Source organism: Notolepis coatsorum (assembly GCF_963971535.1).
Source record: "Notolepis coatsorum genome assembly, chromosome: 7".
NCBI lineage: Eukaryota > Metazoa > Chordata > Actinopteri > Aulopiformes > Paralepididae > Notolepis > Notolepis coatsorum.
This window is the reverse complement of record NC_140171.1, coordinates 18,694,474-18,715,284: the sequence shown is the minus strand read 5'-3', so window position 1 is coordinate 18,715,284 and position 20,811 is coordinate 18,694,474. Positions and strand designations below refer to the sequence as shown.

The window sequence follows — 20,811 nt, the reverse complement described above, 5'->3', positions numbered from 1 at the left end:
CACGCAGGAGCAGAAAGAGTCTTCGCGGAAATCAGACGTCGTTACTGGATCCTACAAGGAAGAGAGGCGGTACGACGCTTCCAACGAACATGTCTAGACTGCCGCAAGTGGCGCGCGCAGCCCAGCATACCAAGGATGGCTGACCTTCCTCCATGTCGCCTCCGAATCGGTGACAAGCCATTCCACTCAACGGGTATGGACTGCTTTGGCCCGCTGCACATAAAGAAAGGAAGAGGAACCGAGAAGCGGTGGGGTATTGTATTCAAATGCATGACCACCAGAGCGATACACATCGAGCTTCTCCCGACCGTGAGCACAGACTCATTCCTTATGGCCTTCCGTAGATTCATATCACGGAAAGGAAGACCGTCTACCCTATTGTCCGATCATGGGACAAACTTTAAAGGCGGCGAAAGAGAGCTGAGAGAGAGCTTCCAAGCTATGGGCCCAGAACTTAAGACCCACCTCGCTCCAGCACAGGTTGATTTCCAATTCAACCCCCCAAACGCACCCCACTTCGGTGGCACTTGGGAACGAGAAGTGCGCTCCATAAAGACAGCCCTGTACGCAGTACTTGGGGCCCAGACTGTGGCGGAAGAAGTCCTAATGACAGTCCTCACGGAGATTGAGGGAGTACTTAACTCGAAGCCCCTCGGATATGTCTCCAGTGATGTGGCGGATATCGACCCAGTTACCCCCAACACACTCCTGATGGGGCGGCTAGATCCCACATTACCCCAGACAATGTACCGGCCTGAAGAAGCGAACGGCCGACGAATGTGGAGGTACAGCCAAGTATTAGCCGACAAGTTTTGGAACAGTTTCCTACTGCACTACCTACCGTCTCTACAGACCCGCCAGAAGTGGGTAAAGGAGAGAGACAATTTGACAGAAGGAACAGTCGTCATGATTATTGATCAATCACTGCCCAGAGCTATGTGGCCGGCCGGCCGCGTAAGCAAAGTGATCACCGGTGCCGACGGCAAGGTCCGAGCAGCTGAAGTGCTCGTCCAGGGTCGCACTTACACCCGTCCCGTGGCAAGGCTCATAGAACTGCCTCGACTCCCAGACACAATCGATGATGACCATGACCCTACAACCCTATGACTTTGTGAAGTTGACTGACCCCTACAGCAAACCCTTATGTGTAAATAGACAACGCGATTAATCTGTCTCCGTTTAACTGATTAGGTCTGGGACCTATTCAGGGGGTGGCTGTTGTGAAGGGCCAGATTAAACCGAATATATATATTTATTTATATATATATATTTAATTGTATTTGTATATTCTCTAATATTCCCTGATATCCCTTGTATATTCCTTGTACAATATGCATTGAATATCCATTCTAGCCTACTGAACATCCCATAATAGTCTCCATTCTACTATTGGTCGAGACCTTGGTGCCAGGCTGCCATACCCCTCAGACCCAGTTCAAACGTACCGCTCGACATGTACGAACAAGTCCTAGTTCCGCGTAGGAATTTGGCTACCGCACCACTAATGGGACTATTTGTTCATAGTGCGTATATATACTGCGCTACTAAAGTAGGACTTTCTTTTCAGTCCAGTTTCTTACCCTCCAATAGAGTCACAGACGTAAAGCCTCCCCGCGATGCCACGTGTGGGAGTAAGGCCAAGTTCGGCCTACCATCGGTATTGAGACATCGTGTATATTAATATTTGAATAGTCATATTTGGCACTATATCGTCGAGTTGGACGTAGTCTATTAAGCTAATAATAGTCTGTTAATATATAGTGCTTCGTGCGGTGAGAATACTACCGTAGTCAGTACCCCATCGTTTCGGGCAGAGAACTGGCTGCTTACCCAGGGTGGTTGACCCTATGTGAAGCTGCACCCGAGGAGCCCCAGAGCCGACGAGCGAGTGGACCTGTATACCGGATTATTCTACCGACGACAGCCCGCCTTCCCAGGCACGGATTATGCTTTGGATACTTTGATTATTCTATGGATAAAGACCCCCGACACTACCGTGTGTTGGAACCCCCCCCCCCTGGAGAGGACGCAATGTGAGGAGACGCTCTGCAAGACGAGGTCTCTCCACATCTCTCTCCCGTGGACCGGAGAGAGCCGGCCCACAAAGAGTCCACCTGCTTTCATCTGTGGTCCAAGGATCGCCGGCGCATTGAACGGCACTACAGTGGGTTCACCTGGGATACCCTTGGCCGGACGAGGCAGCTGGATTCTACCCCCCCCCCCCCCTCCTACTCCTGTCGGCTTACAAGCGACCGGATTAACCCCCTCTAGTGTATCCAGCCTATAATCATTAAAGTATCATTGCTGTTATTCCTTAACTATTCCAGGTCGTATATTTACCACCTGCGCCTTCAGAGATTGGACATTATCTATTGATATACCGACGAATACTCCTTGCCATAAAAGTGCATACTATTTCAATTCATAAATGTAATTAAGTGATTAAGTGTTTATTCTACACACCATCGCTGTGTAGGAAATAAAGACCTGTTTCTAATTCGTACATTTGTGTTGGATCCGTTTCATCTACGTGAGAGTGTTCATGATAATATATTTATGCTGTGTACTGGGTGGCCGAATATTAAGTACAAAGGTAGTGGTAGTAAGTATCATATCTAGTAATACAGTCAGGGAATTGTACCCCTCAGTTACAGACTCTGTTTTACCCAGGTGTAATGATAGTTTGTTATCAGCGAGCCAGGTGCAGATTCTGCCGAGTTCTGAGCTGAGGGTTTTTTCAACCTGTAACTTGCTCTGATCCTAGATCAGTACTTTTACAAGTTCGATATGGGCTCAGGTAGGACTGGGAGTTATACCGAATACGAAGGTATGGCTTTTTATTACACGATCAACTATATTGAGATTTTTTTTTTACTTGCAGTATATGTTTTTAAGTTAATCAAAAAAAGATTCCTTGCAGCAGTATTAAAAAGTAAGATCAAATAGACCATTTTGAATTAAATAGGATCATGGCAATTGTATTACAAGATAAAGACGTAACACAATCATATCACATTGTAATTTGTACTGGAAAAGTATAGAGATAAATAATATACCGTCAAATCACAGAAGATGTTGTGATATAATATGAAACGCCCCCTTCACCCCCCCCCCCCCCCCCCCCCCTCCTCGCCATATCAGTCTGACGTACTGGTGAGCAACACCGGCGCCCCCCAAGGAACTGTGCTGTCACCCTTCCTCTTCACCCTCTATACCTCAGACTTCTGCCGCAACTCAAGCGGGTGCCACCTGCAGAAGTTCTCAGACGACTCCTCCATCGTAAGCTACATCACCGACGATGATGAGGAGGAGTACAGAGCCCTGGTGGAGAGCTTTGTGGGGTGGAGCGACAGCAACCACCTCCAACTCAACACCAGTAAGACCAAGGAGCTGGTGGTGGACTTCCGGAGGGGCAAGAAGAGCCCCCCCCCCCCCCGATTCCCATCACCATCCGAGGGGTGGAGGTGGAGGTGGTGGACTCATATAAGTTCCTTGGGGTACACCTGAACAATAAACTGGACTGGTCGGATAACACAGAGGCCCTCTATAGGAAGGGACAGAGCAGGCTGTTCTTCCTGAGGAGACTCAGGTCCTTCAACGTGTGCAATAGACTGCTGCAGTCATTTTACCAGTCTGTAGTGGCCAGTGTCCTCTTCTATGCTGTGGCATGCTGGGGAGGCTACATCAACTCAAGGGACACCAACAAGCTCAACAAGCTGGTGAGGAAGGCTAGCTCCGTGGTGGGAGTCGAGCTACCTAGACTAGAGGTGATGGCAGAGAGGGGGATGAGAAGGAAGCTGGCTGCCATCATGGAGAACCCCTACCACCCCCTCTACGACGAGCTAGTCAAGATGAGAAGCTCGTTCAGCCACAGACTCATACCCCCCTGGCACTCAACTAACCGCCTCGGACAGTCCTTCATACCAGCGGCCATCAGGCTCCACAACAGTGGGCAGCGACTAGCGGCCTCCAGGCTCCACAACAGGGGGCAGCGACTGCTGCCAGACATTGACCTAGGACTAATAGGAACCCAAGGAGGACAATAACACTACCTTAGGCATACTGCACCTTATGTGGATACTGTGATACTGTGAATAATGTATATTTCAGTGGATACTGTGATACTGTGAATAATGTACATTTCAGTAGATAGTAAATTATAACACTACCTTATGCATACTGCACCTTATGACACTGTGAATACTGTGAATATATTTTTCAGTTAGTTAGATAGTCAATTATATTGACCTATTTGTTTACACTGCTTGTGTTGTTTTTACTACTTGTACCCCCACCCCCTTCCCCCATGCTCCTATGATGCCTGAATTTCCCCAAGGGGATCAATAAAGGAATATCTTATCTTATCTTATTGAACAGAACGATGACTTACATTTACATTTACATTTAGTCATTTAGCTGACGCTTTTATCCAAAGCGACTTACAAGTTCTGTACGACAAGCCATCAGGAAGAGCACAACTCTATCAGCTGAGTAACAATGTTCATCAAAGTGTTGAGTGCTACAGTGTAGGTTAGTTTATTAGGACAAGTGCATGACAGTATGGTTAGTTAGGGTTAGATTTTTTTTTTTTTTTCTTTTTTTTAATTCAGATAATGGTTGAAGAAGTGAGTCTTTAGTCGACGGCGAAAGATTGGACGTGTTTCGGCTGTCCTAACTGGGGTGGGTAGTTCATTCCACCATTGTGGGGCAAGGACTGAGAATAGGCGACTTCTCTTTGATGACCCTCCCGGAGCTTGGATAGGAGTAGGTCTGAGGCGGCCAGAAGATGCAGAGCGTAGGGGTCTTGAGGGTGTGTAGTTAGAGACCATTGACCGGAGGTAGGCGGGAGCAGTTCCCTTTGCCGCACGGTATGCTAGGTCAAGGGCCTTGAAGCGGATTCGTGCAGCAATGGGGAGCCAGTGCAGGTCCCTAAGAAGTGGGGTGACATGGGCCGACTTCGGTAGGTTTGAGATCAGGCGGGCCGCTGCGTTCTGAATGAGTTGAAGAGGGTTAGTGGCAGTGGCCGGGAGGCCAGCGAGCAGTGCGTTGCAGTAGTCGAGGCGGGAGATGACTGTTGATTGGACGAGGAGTTGGGTGGCTTCTTTTGTCAGGAAGGGGCGTATCCTTCTGACGTTGCTCAGGAGGAATCGGCAGGTTCTGGTTGTCGCTGCGATGTGAGCAGAGAAGTTCAACTGGTCGTCGAGGACAACACCAAGGTTCTTGGCGGTCGGGGACGCGGTCACAGCTGCATTCTCGACTGTGATGGAAAGGTCGGTCAGGGGGGAGGATTTGGCCGGCAGGTGGAGCAATTCTGTTTTGCTTAGGTTCAGTTTGAGGTGGTTGGTCGTCATCCAGGCGGAGATGTCGGACAGACAGGCCGAGATCCGCTCAGAGACGTGGATATCTGAGGGAGGGAAGGAGAGGAAGAGTTGAGTATCGTCGGCATAACAGTGGTAGGAGAAGCCATGAGACGTGATAATGTTACCCAGTGATTTAGTGTAGAGGGAGAAGAGAAGGGGTCCTAAAACCGAGCCCTGGGGGACACCCGTCCGCAGGGGGCGGGTGGCCGACAGGGTCCCTCTCCATGACACTTGGTAGGAGCGGTCATTGAGGTATGATGACAACCATGTCAGCGCAGAGCCAGCCACTCCCATTCCTGCGAGGGCCGCGAGGAGGATCTGGTGGTTGACTGTGTCGAAGGCTGCAGATAGATCTAGGAGAATCAGGACAGAGGAGAGGCCTTTCGCTTTTGCTAAGTGAAGTGCCTCTGTGACCGCAATGAGGGCTGTCTCTGTGGAGTGACCAGTCCTGAAGCCTGACTGATTAGGGTCTAGGAGGTCATTCTGTAAGAGATAAGCAGTAAGTTGGTTGGATACAGCACGTTCAAGTGTTTTAGAAAGGAAGGAGAGAAGAGAGACAGGACGGTAGTTGCCTATGACGGTAGGGTTCAGGGATGGTTTTTTTATGAGGGGCGTGACTCTGGCTTGTTTTAGGGAGGTGGGGACCACCCCCGAGTTGAGTGAGGAGTTGATGGTTGCAGTTAGGAATGGGAGGATGTCTGGTGCTATGGACTGGAGGAGTGGGGAAGGTAGCCGGTCCAGCTGGCATGTAGTCGGACGGTTCGACGTTACCAGTGTCAGGGTCTCGGCTTCTGTAATGGGAGAGAAAGATGACAGAGTGAAGGATGAGGTTCTCGATTCAGCATTTGGAATGGGTGGGGGTTGGGAGAAGGAGCTGCGGATGTTCTCCACTTTTTCCTCAAAGAAGATCGCAAAGTCTTCGGCAGAGAAAGATGAGGGAGGGGGGGGTGGGGGGGGAGTGAGGAGGGAGGACATGGTAGCATGCAGTTTGCGAAGATTCTTGGCAGAGGCCTCGATCCTATGGTGAAAGAAAGAAGCTTTGGCATTAGTAATGGTTTTGGAGAATGTTAACAAGAGGTTGTGATATGTGTCGATGTCAGCAGTGAGGCGTGACTTTCTATACTTCCTTTCAGCTGCTCTCAGGACCTGTCTTTGTTCTCTCACTGGATCTGTCAGCCATGGACTGGGTGGGGAATGGCGGGCAGGTTTCTCAACGAGGGGACAGAGCTTGTCGAAGGAGGTTGCAAGGGCTGAGAGGAGGGTGGAGGTTGCCATCTCTGTGGAGAGAGCAGAGAAGGTGTCACTCAAAGGTAGAGTGGATAGTATGTCAGAGGAGAGGGTGGAGGGGGATAGGGAGGGCAGGTTGCGTCTGAGTGAGACGGTTTGAGTTGGGGTGAAGACCTTTCGGTTAAGCATGAGAGTTAGTGAGAAGGATATGAAGGAATGGTCAGATACATGTAGGGGAGTTACCGTGGTGTTAATGATGCTGGAGTTACGTGAAAATATGAGATCCAAGGAGTTGCCTGCTTTGTGGGTGGGAGGCATGGCAGTGGGAGTCAGGTCAAATGATTGTAGGAGGGAGACTACTATGACTGACTGAGATGAGTCAGGCAGGTTGAAGTCGCCCAATAGAAGGAGAGGGGTACCATCTTCCGGTAAGGAGCTTAGAAGCATGTCCAGCTCATCTGTGAAGTGATCGAGCGGACCTGGAGGGCGGTAGAGTGTAACAATGGTGAGATTGAAAGGATTAGAGACAGATACTGCATGATATTCAAAAGAGGAGAGTGACAGTGCTGGGAGGGGTGTTACGTTTGTAGTCCATGAAGGAGATGTCATTAGGCCAGTGCCTCCACCCCGCCTGGAAGGTCGAGGTGTGTGAGTGAAGTTATAGTGAAGTTATAGTTTGACTTATTCACATATTCAGACTATTTGTTTAGCTGTTACTGTAAAAATACATTACATTCAAACCTATCTCGCCATGGAGAATTACGAACAATATATATTGGCCTGATTAATCTGAATGTTACTGCCTGAGACCTAAGGCTGGGCTATATGACATATATATAGTTTTATTAATTTAGACAGTATAATGATGATATTTGACAGTATTCGGTTTTCCAGTGCAAAACAATGTGATGTCCTTTTTTATGTCCTCAAAATTAAATCAGATTTTCATCATGAATTCACTACAATACTGCTGCAATCTGCAATGATTTAATATACTGTATAAATGTTTTTAAGTATGTATTGTAGTGACTGTACATAATTCACACGGAACTCGTTGGGAATGGTAGTTCCCCCCGGACGATTTATAGGGTGGCACTTCCTGCCACCGGCATTCTTATTTTACTGTCGATACGACTACGTCGATTTGTTGTTACGCTGATGAATAAAGGAATTAGGTTTAGCTTCGAGACACCGCCTCCGACTCCTTCTTCTCAGCGCTACACTGGTGACCCCGACATTAGTCTCGAGGAAGTTTCCGAGACGGAGAATACGACGAACATGGCAAACAACGCTGGTTTTCTCAGACTGCCTGAGTTTTGGGAGCAGTCGGCGGCCGCGTGGTTCGCCCAGGCGGAGGCGCAATTCGCCCTACGGGGAATCGTGGATGACGCCGCTCGGTACTTCCACGTCGTCTCGAGTCTGAACAACACTACGGCGGCGAGAACGGTAGGCTTCATTACCGCTCCGCCGGCCCGGGATAGATATGAGGCGTTTAAGACGCACCTGCTCAGGATTTTTGAGTTGTCGCCGTCTGAGCGGGCCCGACGCTTGTTGGATATACGTGGCTTGGGAGACAGCAAGCCGTCGGCGCATATGGAAATGATGCTGAATCTACTGGGCGCCGAGCAGCCGAACTTTTTATTTAAAGAGCTGTTCCTCAGACACATGCCGCCACGGGTACAGACGGCGCTGGCCAATACAAACATTGTGGATCCCCGTGCTCTGGCGGAGGAGGCAGATCGGTTCTACCTGGCCACGCAGCACTTAGCCCCAGAGGTGCTGGCCCCGACACGGGCGCACATGCCCAGAGGGGGAGGGGCGAAGATGGAGAGGGGCGCCGCGGCCGACGGCAATAAGGACACAGGCCTGTGTTATTTCCATGCACGCTTCGGCGCGAAAGCAACGAAGTGCCGCCCGCCTTGTACTTTTGTCAGGGCGGGAAACGCCAACACCTGCGCCCAGTAGCGGCCGTGAGCGCAGGTACGTCGAACAGGCTACTCTTCATTAAGGACACACTCTCTGGTCGAGAATTCCTCTGCGACACCGGAGCACAGAGGAGCGTCCTACCGGCGACGGTGGTGGACACCGCCGGCGGGGGGGGGGGTCCGCGACTGACGACCGCCAACGGTAACCCGATCCGCACCTACGGCACGAGGACCGTGGAGTTGTGTTTCGGGGGACAGCGGTTCACGTGGGAGTTTGTCACGGCCGACGTCTCGTTCCCACTACTCGGGGGGGATTTCCTCTGCGCACATGGGCTCCTCGTGGACGTGAGGCACGGCCGCCTGGTAGACGCCCAGACGTACGCTTCCTTGACTTGTGTGCGCAATGAAGTGGTATACAGCGGGCTGGCCAGCTCGCTCGCAGAAGGTGACGTGTACCAACGCCTACTGCGGGAGTTTCCCGGCTTGACACAGCCTACGTTCTCGGCCGCGACCACCAAACACGGGGTCGAGCATCACATAGAGACTCAAGGAGCTCCCGTGTACGCTAGGGCCCGCCGGCTCAACCCTGACAGACTAGCAGTCGCTAGGTCAGAGTTCGCCAACATGGAGAAGTTGGGGATTGTCCGACGCTCGGACAGCCCCTGGGCCTCGCCGCTGCACATCGTGCCCAAACCGGACGGGGGATGGAGACCGTGCGGGGACTACAGACGCCTCAACGACGCTACCACGCCAGACCGCTACCCGGTCCCCCACATCCAGGACTTCTCAGGGCACCTGGCGGGTAAGCTGTTCTTTTCGAAGGTAGACCTGGTACGCGGTTACCACCAAGTGCCGGTACACCCCTTGGACGTCCCGAAGACGGCGGTGGTAACACCCTTCGGTCTATTTGAGTTCCTACGGATGCCGTTCGGACTGAAGAACGCGGCGCAGTCTTTCCAGAGGCTAATGGACTCGACGCTCAAGAGACATGCCGTTTATTTTTGTCTACCTGGACGACATCCTCGTCGCCAGCTCCTCGGCCGAGGAGCACCTGGAGCACCTACGATGCCTCTTTACGAGGCTGGGCCAAAACGGCCTAATCATCAACCCGGCTAAGTGTCAGTTCGGGTTGACCTCCATACGGTTCCTCGGACACCTCATCGACAGGAGGGGGGCCGCCCCCCTCCCGTCGAAAGTGGAGGCCGTTTCCGCTTTCCCACGACCCCCGACGGCCCGGGCGCTCAGGGAATTTCTCGGGATGGTGGCGTTTTATCACCGGTTCATCCCCCGGGCGGCCCACACCATGCGGCCGCTTTACGAGGCGCTGAAGGACAAGTCCCCCAACCAGCCGGTCGACTGGACGGCCGAGAGGACGACAGCCTTCGCGGCCACCAAGGCGGCCCTGGCGGGTGCAGCCATGTTGGCTCACCCGTCACCGGGGGCCCCGGTCGCCATTACCACCGACGCGTCAGACTACGCGGTGGGCGCAGTGCATGAGCAATACGTTGACGGCGCCTGGCAACCGCTGGCGTTTTTCAGCCGTCAACTGACCCCCAGGGAGCGCAAGTACAGCGCATTTGACAGAGAGCTCCTAGGTCTCTGGTTGGCGGTGCGCCATTTTCGTTTCATGCTGGAGGGCCGGGAGTTTACGGCCTTCGTCGACCACAAACCCCTCACGTTCTCCATGTCCAAGGTGGCTGAACCGTGGTCCGCGCGACAACAGCGCCAGCTCTCGTACATTTCCGAGTACACGACAGACATACGGCATATCGCCGGGAAAGCCAACGTGGTCGCAGACTGCCTATCCAGGGTCGTCATCGGAGCTGTGCAACTGGGCCTCGACTACGTCGCCATGGGCTCGGAACAGGCCTCCGACCACGACATCCAGGCCCTCAGGACAGCGGATACCAGTCTGCGCCTCAGAGACGTCGCGATTGGCGGCTCGGGCGCGTCCCTGCTCTGTGACCTCTCCACCGGGCAACCCCGGCCGCTGGTCCCTATAGGCTGGCGCAGGCGGGCTTTCGAGGCTGTGCACGACCTGTCTCACCCCGGTAGGAAGCCTTCGAGCAGGTTGGTGTCACAGAAGTTTGTGTGGCGAGGGCTCAAGAAAGACGTGATGGCCTGGGTCGACGCGTGTGTGTCCTGCCAACGGGCTAAAGTGCACCGACATACCAAGGCCCCGCTTGTGACATTCGTGGTTCCCGAGAGGAGGTTCGACCACGTCAATGTTGACCTCGTGGGCCCGCTTCCTTCCTCTCACGGGTTTACCTACCTGTTCACTATGGTGGACAGGACCACCCGATGGCCGGAAGCCGTTCCCCTCGCCTCGACGTCTTCTTCCGACGTGGCCCGCGCCCGATTCCCACGTCGCAGCATGGTGCCCCCGTTTCCCGGGTGCCGCGCAGCCTGCACACGGCGGAGTATGTTTTTGTTCGCCACGATGCGCACCGGGGGCCCCTACGCCCCCCTTACGATGGCCCGTTTAGGGTCCTGCGACACGGTAACAAGGACCTCATGGTCGACATGGGCGGTAGGACGGAGACCATGTCGATAGACAGGATCAAGCCCGCTCACATAGACGTTTCACAGCCTTTGGAGTTGGCCCTTCCCCCCCGCAGGGGTCGTCCGCCGTTGCCCCGGGTGCCACCGCCCACGGAGCCACCGGCGGCCTCACCGATGCCAGCGCCCCCGGGTGTCGGTGAGGGTACGGGCGCTTGCGACGCTTTCCCCTCTCCGCCCCCGGTTTTCCGCGCTCGCCGAGGCCGTTTCGTGCCCCCGGGTGTCGTGAACGGCGCGGGCGCTTGTGCCACTCCGCCCTCCCCGCCCCCGGCTTTCCGCACACGCAGAGGCCGGGCAATTGTTCCCCCACGCCGGGGGGATTTTGACTATGGGTGAATTCTGGGGGGGCTTGTGTAGTGACTGTACATAATTCACACGGAACTCGTTGGGAATGGTAGTTCCCCCCGGACGATTTATAGGGTGGCACTTCCTGCCACCGGCATTCTTATTTTACTGTCGATACGACTACGTCGATTTGTTGTTACGCTGATGAATAAAGGAATTAGGTTTAGCTTCGAGACACCGCCTCCGACTCCTTCTTCTCAGCGCTACAGTATATCGTTAATCATAGTATTCCAAAAAACGCATACATTTGCATCACTCCATGACGGTATACCTTAGAATGCGGTACACCTCTCAACCCTACTATGATGACCAAGTGAAATTACTTTGAAAGGATTCACTCTTGCTGAAATGCTATTGAAAAACATGCCACTTACCCTGGACAGTGTATGGGGCTGCACAGAGTTGCTCAGAGGCTCAACATAAACAATATAATCACCGCATTGCAGTGTTTGTGTCCATAATAATATGCAGTGTAATTTACTATAAATAAATCTGCAATTCAAACCCAGTATTATTATTTTGGCCTTGTGGTGAAAGAAATAATCACAGAGGCAGTTGTCATCAGCTGGTGTAATACTTTCACCACTCGAAAATGTGCAGAAATTGGATACATAGAATGTGTTTCCAAAAAGAAAATAGAAGAAAAACAAACAAGGCTCATCAAACATCATAAGGAAACTTAACTTTTGAAATAAACAAAAAGCTAGACCCTTAGCTATTGGGCCCTAGCTCTTGCCTCAAGCAAGTCAGCAATGCAGCACTGAGGAGCTTCTATCCCAGGCTTTGTACTGGAAGCTCCTAAAGAGACACACCACAGTTACTAAACAATCAATCAATACATACAGACAGACATTATTCCCATGGATAAATAATACTTCAGATAATTCCTACATCTATACTGACATATATAAATACTAACAACAAACATTGTTTATGGTACTAAAAGCCTATACCTTTCTAACTGCTTAAACCCCCTATTTACTCGCATTTGGTACAGCCTGGGTCTCCCCTCTAGAAAACACCTTGGAATCTCCCAGTTCTGGTTGCGTGTACTTTTTCATCGTATTGGCCTGTATAAAAACAAAACGCTTATATTTTTTTTAAAGGTTTGTTTTGTTAGTGTATCATCAAGTCAAGCAGTTACTTTCCAACACTGGCCACATGTGTACGTTCACACCATTGTGGTAACTAACGTTATGTTTGATCCGTTTTCAGGCATGCCTATTTGGTATTTCCCCAGTCAGCTGCAGGATTATTTCCAAATTTTCCTTCCTGGACATTAATGATTTAATATTACGCTTATCCTTATAAACCTCCAAGTGACCTAAACCTAAGAGAGGTAATAATAACTATTCCTGGGCAACGATAGTATTCAGTGTGTTTTATATCTTTGTGTGTTGTCCTAAAGTTGTAGTTTATGAACAAACACACTAACTCCTGACGTCCTGAGCTGTTTTCCTCCCAAAGTGGGCGTGGCGCGATCAAAATAGAGGCGTGGTGATCATAATTCAGTGCAAATATGCGTATTTCCGGTCAGATGTTTCAGTGAGTGATTCCACCCGAGAGAATCGCAAGTGCGGGAGATCATAGAGCCAAACACTCGGTAATTTACAACAATTCATAACAACAACATTTTAAATTCGTAATGTGTGTTTCTGTTATTTACTTGCCACACGTCTTAGCCCCTTACGTGACTGTGATCTGCAAGCCAGGGGCTTTTGGTATCCGCTTGCAGATCGCAGTCACGGGGCTACCACGACACACTATGATAAACAATGAAATGGCCCTAAGCTAACGTCGCTGTCTTCAGCCTCAACACAAATGAAGACCACGGCTGTATCAAGCAAACCCTGTTAGGGGTTAAGTGCAATAATGCAGTTGATCATGATCCACCTCACAAGTATCAGCAATTCTCTATGCCCGCAAGATGTTATTTCAAATATAATTGAGTGCTACTGTACACTGTGGTGACTGTGTGTCCATGGCTAGTGTGTATCTTACTTTTAGAACATTTGTTTGGCATCCAACCAGAGTGCAAATGTAACGGTAAAGTGCAATAGTAAGTTAGTAACATAATGTATAGGAGATTAAACTGGGTATAATATATATATTAGTACTACTGAGTATAGTGCTAAGCAGAGAGTTGTACTATTACTATGTACAGTGATACAGGTATGATTGATTGATTGAAAAGTTTATTAACAGATTGCAGAATGGGTACAGTACAGTACAGCTCAATACATACAATTGTTGATTGATTGATTGATTGAAAAGTTTATTAACAGATTGCAGAATGGGTACAGTACAGTACAGCTCAATACATACAATTGTTAAGGGGATGCAGACCAGAGAAAGACTTTCGTCTTGTTTACATCAGGGTCCCCCATTTCAATTCATCATAACATATATGACATACAGGACATACATATAGACAGTACTGCTACATCTATACATTTATGACATATCAGATTTGCAAATACAGTACTGTTTGTGATACAAAAGTGTCCAGAAAAAGAGTGTATAATATACATTTGACGTAGAAACTGTACATTGGAGGAGGTTGGGTGGGTGGGGTGGGGTTGGGTGGGTGGGTGGGGGCTGTACATTGGAGGTGGGGGGGGGGGGGGGGGGTTGGGTAGGGGACACACACACATTTTACACTGTACATTGGAATACTGACAAAGCCTTACTTGGTAATTTACTGTACAACTAGGTTAGGACATTTGTAGGGGTGGGAATCATCAGTTTCATCACGATACGATACGATATCGATTCTTTGGACAACGATACGATATTTGCCGATATCACAAAGTCTGCCACGATACGATACGATTCAATTCAGGTGCCTGCGATCGATATGAGGCGATATTATGTGCCCATTTAACACAATCAGTCACATTTAGATCAACTAAAAAAAGGCTACGGAAATATCAATTGATGTATTTATTTTTGAGCTCTTCCAGACATTTAAATGAAAAACAATCTATTGTTTTTAATACAAATAGACCTCCTGTTCACTTTTGTTTTTATATATTGAGCTTTAACACACACACAGACACACACACACACACAGTCCCCCACAGCCCCCACCCCTCCTCCTTCCAAGTCCCCTCTTCACTCTCCTGTTCTCTCTCACGGTTAGCTGCTTAGCTTTTAAGCAGCCAACGCGACGTTCATTTAGATATTTAACGCGACGTTGGCATAAAGGAATGGCGACGATGCAACGCCTGTTATATGCATTTGACCCGTTGCGGGGAAAAAACTGCACAGACTTATATCGGCTCGCAAAATAGACGCTCTGTAGTGCTTTACAGCAGACGCAAACACTGCTGTAATGTCTACACGGAGTTTCACAATACTGGGCGCCGGCGGATATGACTCGCGGGGATTTTCAAAATAAGAGTATCGCAATATGAATCGATCTTTTTACGTTGCGTCGATCCTATTTGATTATTGATAATAGATCGATATATCGATCTGGATCGATGTATTGTCCCACCCCTAGACATTTGTAGGGGCCAGTTTCGAATTGCAGTCTCGCGTAGGTGTTTTTTGAGAGTGTTTTTGAAGGTGGGTAGTGATTCACATTCCTTTACAGCTTTAGGTAGGGCGTTCCACATTGATGTGGCATAATTGCGAAACGTGTTTAGTCCCTTGTTTGAGCCGAATCTGGGTTTTACATGATTTGTGGAGCTCCCTCTGGTGTTGTGATCGTGGTATTCACTGATCTTTGGGAAGTATTTTGACATGTACATGGGTACCTTGGTCGCGTAGTGTATCTTGTAGACCAGGCCCATTGCAAGTTGCTGTACTCTGTCGTCTACTCTAAGCCATCCTAGGTTGTCAAAGTGGGCAGGGGTGAGGTGGGTTCTAGGAGTCAGGTCAAGCAGTAGTCTGACTAGCTTGTTTTGAGATGTTTGTAATTTGTTTTTTAGTGCCTTTGAGGTGCTTTGGTACCATGAGGTGCAAGCATAGTCGTAGTACCCTTGAATGAGTGCTCCTGCCAGAGTCTTCAGGGTATTCTTGTTTACCAGAGAGGAGATCCGGTACAAGATCACTATGGTAGTAGTAGTCATACTGGCCAGCAGTGTTCTAGTACGAGTAGGTAAGGGATATGTACAGATGTATATCGAATCTACAGATATGCAAAAAGGATTATGTGCAGGTATGTACAAACAGATGTGGCTAGATACACGGTAAGTATAAATATAACGTTATATATATATTTACATGCACATTACATTATTACACATGCTATCATACAGAGTTATATTCAGGTGTGTAAGTATAGAAGAATTATATGCAGGTATATTCAGACAGATATGTGTATATATATATATATATATATATATATATATATATATATATATATATATGCGGTAGGGGTGGACGGTATAAACGGTATACGGTATAAACGGTATGAATTTGCTCTACGGTATGGATTTTGCCTATACCGTGTAACCGGTAGTGCAGCTCTAAAATAGCAATGACGTCATGTAACCACAGCGCGACTATTTCACTCGCATTTGCCCCTAAAAATAGATAGAATTAGTCATAGATAATAGATATGTGCGAACTGGAAAAAGTTATTTAGGAGGCTTCGCGCAGTGGGCGTGCCAGCCCCTCCCGCACGCATGTAAACACGGGTCTACTAGTAGTAGTGGGACGGGACGTCTCCCTGAGCTAACGTTAGCTTAGCTACCGTTACAAAATGACCCAGTCAACTATTCACTTTTAGTTTAATACATGATGAGGCATTGTCTAACCGAACGGTATCTAGTCGGCCAGCTACCGATAGCTCCTGACATCAACAAACGCTCCATCAAGTCTAGTAGAGAGTAGACGTGTATGATAGCTCCGTTAGCCGTTAGCTCACGTTAACGCAACTTAGTTCACCGTTCAAAACGAAATGTCCCATTGAACTAAATAATTCACTGAGGCGTTGTATTAACGTTATATATCCGGCTAGCAGTAGCTACAGATAGCTCCTGATATCAATGTCTTATAACACTGATTCGATGCGTATTCGAGCTGAGGGCTTGTGAATGTGATTTAACGTTATACCAATACTAGGGCCCAGCTGCAGCGCCGGTGAATCCTGGCCGTAGCTCGAGGCTACTCGAGTATAGGTCCAGCTGCAGCTCCGGAGAATCCTGGCCGTAGCTAGAGGCTACTAATGTACACAGACAGTAGAGCTTGTTGCGTGGTGGCGATGTCTCGCAGATAATACAAGTACAAGTCTAATTATATAATATATATATTTTATATAAAAAAAAAAAAATTATATAAAAAAAAAAAAAAAATTATCAAAAACGATGATACCGTGATATATACCGTTACCGTCTATGCTTCAAATTATACCGTGATATAAATTTTAGACCATACCGTCCACCCCTAATATGCGGTATAATATAAGATATAAGGCAGGGGATTAAACCCCATGACATTCACCATAAGCCTTGTACATAATATAGTCCCCCTCTCTCCTTTTTTGGACACAGCACCATTGTATTTTAACCGAATCGAAAGCCAAAACATCTACCAGTCAGCCAAAGGGCTTACTAGGCTTCCGGCAGGGCTAATCATCAACGCAACAAAACGCCCTCCTTCTGCCCAACAGTGATGGAGACCACCCAGAGGGACTTGGTGAGGAATCCGTTGCTACTGATGTTGCTGGCGATGGGCCTCCAGAACTTCCTGCCTGCCGCCTGCATCCTCCTCAACAAACAGAGGAAGAAAATACTTTCAGGTTTTTAGACTAGTCGTCGTTCTCCACCTTCCCAACAGGGAATACACACAGGTCCATTTAGAATGCTAAATACCGTCTATCCTCACAACGTTCCCCTGGGATGTTCTCCCATGACACTGTAACAGTCACAATTAATGTGCCTATTATATTTTTGTGTTGTTATTTAGTTGCAGTGCCATGTTTAGTCACTAAGTGGCGCTCTATTGCTTGTACCTGATGTAGCAACGGGTTTAATTCGATTTTACTTGAGCCAGTGACTCACTTCACTTCCTGTTCCACCTGCCGTCCGATAGCAGCGTTAATGGTCTAGTTCTCTAGTAACGATGTGGCTAGTGTCTGTGATAACCATTTGTTGATATAGTTATGTACATTGAATGAATGCTGTATGACCAGGCATCGTATGGTCATAGGCCTGATTTTCTATGTTTTGTTCATAATAAATGGGTATGTACCAAATCCCCAAAACGTCAACAACTGATTAGCTATTTGCTAAGCTATCCTGGTGCGGTTATTTTCATGCTGACAAGTTGACGTCACACAGCCAGACACGTTACAACACCTTCAACATCTTTCCCAATGCATCGTCTATGGAGATGAGGGCATCACACGTTTTGAGTTTTATCACTAGTTTTTGGATTTTGGGAGGGAAATGTTTTTGGACTGCCTTAGACCATAGTAACATGTATGAACCCCTACACTCTGCATCTTCTGGCCGCCTCAGACCTACTCCTATCTGAGCTCCGGGAGGGTCATCAAAGAGAAGTCACCTATTCTCAGTCCTTGCCCCACAATGGTGGAATGAACTACCCACCCCAGCTAGGACAGCCGAAACCCGTCCAATATTTCGCCGTCGACTAAAGACGCACTTCTTCAACTATTATCTAAAAAATAAATAAATATAACCCTAACTAACCTTACTGTCATGCACTTGTCCTAATAAACTAACCTACACTGTAGCACACTTTGATGAACATTGTTACTCAGCTGATAGAGTTGTGCCCTTCCTGATGACTTGTCGTACAGAACTTGTAAGTCGCTTTGGATAAAAGCGTCAGCTAAATGACTAAATGTAAATGAACACTTAAATTGCGTGGTGCTGCCCTGTAATGGTCTCGAGGGCTTAGCAAAGCAACATGCTGGAAAGTCACTGGAAAGTCTTTATTTCATCAGCGTCATCTTATAGGGGGGGGGGAGAAACATGTGCATGTTTTGAGTGTAAATGATGGAATTAGCTCTAGAAATATTGTCTTCACTGCTCTAATCCACTACTGCAGTTAGCGTAAAAGCTGGGTCGGGATGTGGGATTATGGCACCCCGCTGTCTTTCCGTTGGGAAAAACTCTGGGGTCGCTCGGGATGCACCTGACTATTAGGCAAAGGTAGAGCCTGGTCCCTAGAGACTTCCGGAAACAAGACATCACCATTGTTTACAAGTTGTTTAGATTGTTTAGACTATCTTGTATCATGCTCAGGTTGGTATGGAAAAGTATCCCAACCAGAGTACGACATAAGAAAATGGCCGCCGTGTGAATATGGTCTATTGAAGCGTCATTGACATAGTTGTTGAAGGGGGCGCTTGACGGAGGTTATTTTTCTGCTTGCGTAACTTCTCAGGTGCTGTGGTTTACGCCGACGCGCCGGACGATGATCACAGTCCAAAAGGTAGGTAAATGGTGCATTTATATTTACAATTTTGTTCCTCACATTCACCCATTCACATTCACACACAGACGGAGGAGGCAACCATGCAAGGTGCCGACCTGCTCATCGGCAGCAATTAGGGGTTAAGTGTCTTGCTAAAGGACACTTCGACATGCTGCCCGGGAGGAGCAGGAATCTAACCGGGAACCTTCAGATTACCAGACGATGCTGCACGATCACTAAGGTGTTAGTCTGTCCTTGGGTGTTAAGCCTCCAATCTGCCATGTTTTTGACTAATATTTGATGAATATCAAAACAAAAATAAATAAATAAATATAGGCAATACAATTATAGTAAAGATAAAAATAAGCAGTGTAAACAATATAAGAATATAAGAATATCAGAAAGTAAACAGTGTAATTGTTATACAAGTTAGGAATGGTGACGTTTCCCGCCCTTGGGGCAGGGGATCTCGTGGGACAGATAACAGAAGAGGTCAGGGTATAATAATAATAATAACTTTATTTGTATAGCACCTTTCATACAGGGGATTGCAGTTCAAAGTGCTTTACATCAGTAAGAAATAAATTCAGTGTAAAACAAGGAGAAAGAGCAAAGCATAAAGTAGGATAAAATCATATCAGAACCTCACGTTCAAATAGGCTTCTTGAATTTCTGTAATCTGTTACAAAACATGATAAAGGTCATAGTATGCACCCAGCGGATAGTGGGGCATAGAAATTAAAATTTTAAATAATAACAGGCCACTTTTGTTTATGGTTTGATTCAGTTTTAGTAGAATAGAAAAGACATGAATGATGATATTATGAGCTCAGACATACTATAAAATCACAGTTTTTTACAGTGCAATAAAATAGTTCTGGATTACTGTAACAGTTCAAAGTTGTCTTTACCTTCTATTTGGTATCCACAGTTTAAAACCTGACAGTCTTCCCTCTTGTTTGATACCCACTTTGACCCTTCGAATCTCCCACTCAGGGCAAACCTCCCTCTCAGGGCGTGGTTCTAGGCCTGGGTCTTACTCAGTTTTAAAGCCTGGCAGTCTCTCTTCAACTCGACTTCAAATTACTTTAAATTACTTTATTTTCCTTTCGGAACTTCATTTGTGCAGTGGTTGAAAGACAAACATACAGTCACAATACATAGACATTCACCACTATTAAAAAAAATAGTTAAAACTACAGTAAAAATACCACTATATAAAAAAACACCAACTACATTAAAACTACAGCAGTTCTATATGTATATAAATAATAGTAGTACAGGTGATATATGTCCATCAGGTGGAAGAGGGAGTCTATTTTAAGTAGTCCAAAGTCCTGGGGGGGGGGGGGGACTAGGTGTTCAGCAGTCTGATGGAGGTAGGCACGAGGCTACCTAAGCCCCTTTTGTTTAATGATGAAGCTCTGTATCGACGGCCTGAGGGCATTAGTTTGTAATGGGTGTGAAGGGTGTGTGTGTTGTCCTCAACTATTTGGGAGGCCTTTTTAACTGTACGTTTCTTAACGACCCTGTCGAGAGGTTTCCGGTTGATGGCACGCATCACTCCAAACCATGATGTAATGTTAAAGGACATTATCGATTCCACAAAGGAGTTGTAGAAAGCCTACAGTATTGATGGTCGGACCTGAACCTTCCTCATCTTCCTGAGGAAGAACAGTCGCTGTTGGCACTTAGAGTGGATGTTATCTGTGTTGGTCTTGAAGGTGAGCTTATGGTCTATGGTGGTGCCAAGATATTTATACTCCTCAACGCACTCTATTTTCTGGCCATTTATCTCCAGAGCCGGGGGAGTTGTGGGGTCACGTCTGAAGTCCACCAGCAGTTCCTTCGTTTTGCTGGGGTTTAGGTCCAGGAAGTTGTTTTTACACCACTCTGCGAACCTGTTCATTTCTCCAATGATGCGGTCATTGGAGTTGGTGGTGTCAACGATGACTGCCATATCAGAGTATTTGATGAAGAGCATCTCAGGGTCTGAGCTGTTA

At 47.9% G+C, this 20,811-nt stretch overlaps 1 protein-coding gene across 1 annotated transcript in view; it reads left to right on the top strand.

Moving 5' to 3' along the window:
• LOC311231574 (uncharacterized protein) overlaps window positions 1–20,811 on the top strand; it is a 72,708-nt gene that overhangs the window by 26,675 nt on the left and 25,222 nt on the right. The window contains exons 4-9 of the mRNA XM_084318203.1: window positions 8,932–9,225; window positions 9,545–10,337; window positions 10,886–11,365; window positions 13,007–13,019; window positions 17,037–17,165; window positions 18,779–18,826. Coding sequence (XP_084174329.1) covers window positions 8,932–9,225; window positions 9,545–10,337; window positions 10,886–11,365; window positions 13,007–13,019; window positions 17,037–17,165; window positions 18,779–18,826 — 1,757 coding nt within the window. The remainder of the gene's footprint in view (window positions 1–8,931; window positions 9,226–9,544; window positions 10,338–10,885; window positions 11,366–13,006; window positions 13,020–17,036; window positions 17,166–18,778; window positions 18,827–20,811) is intronic.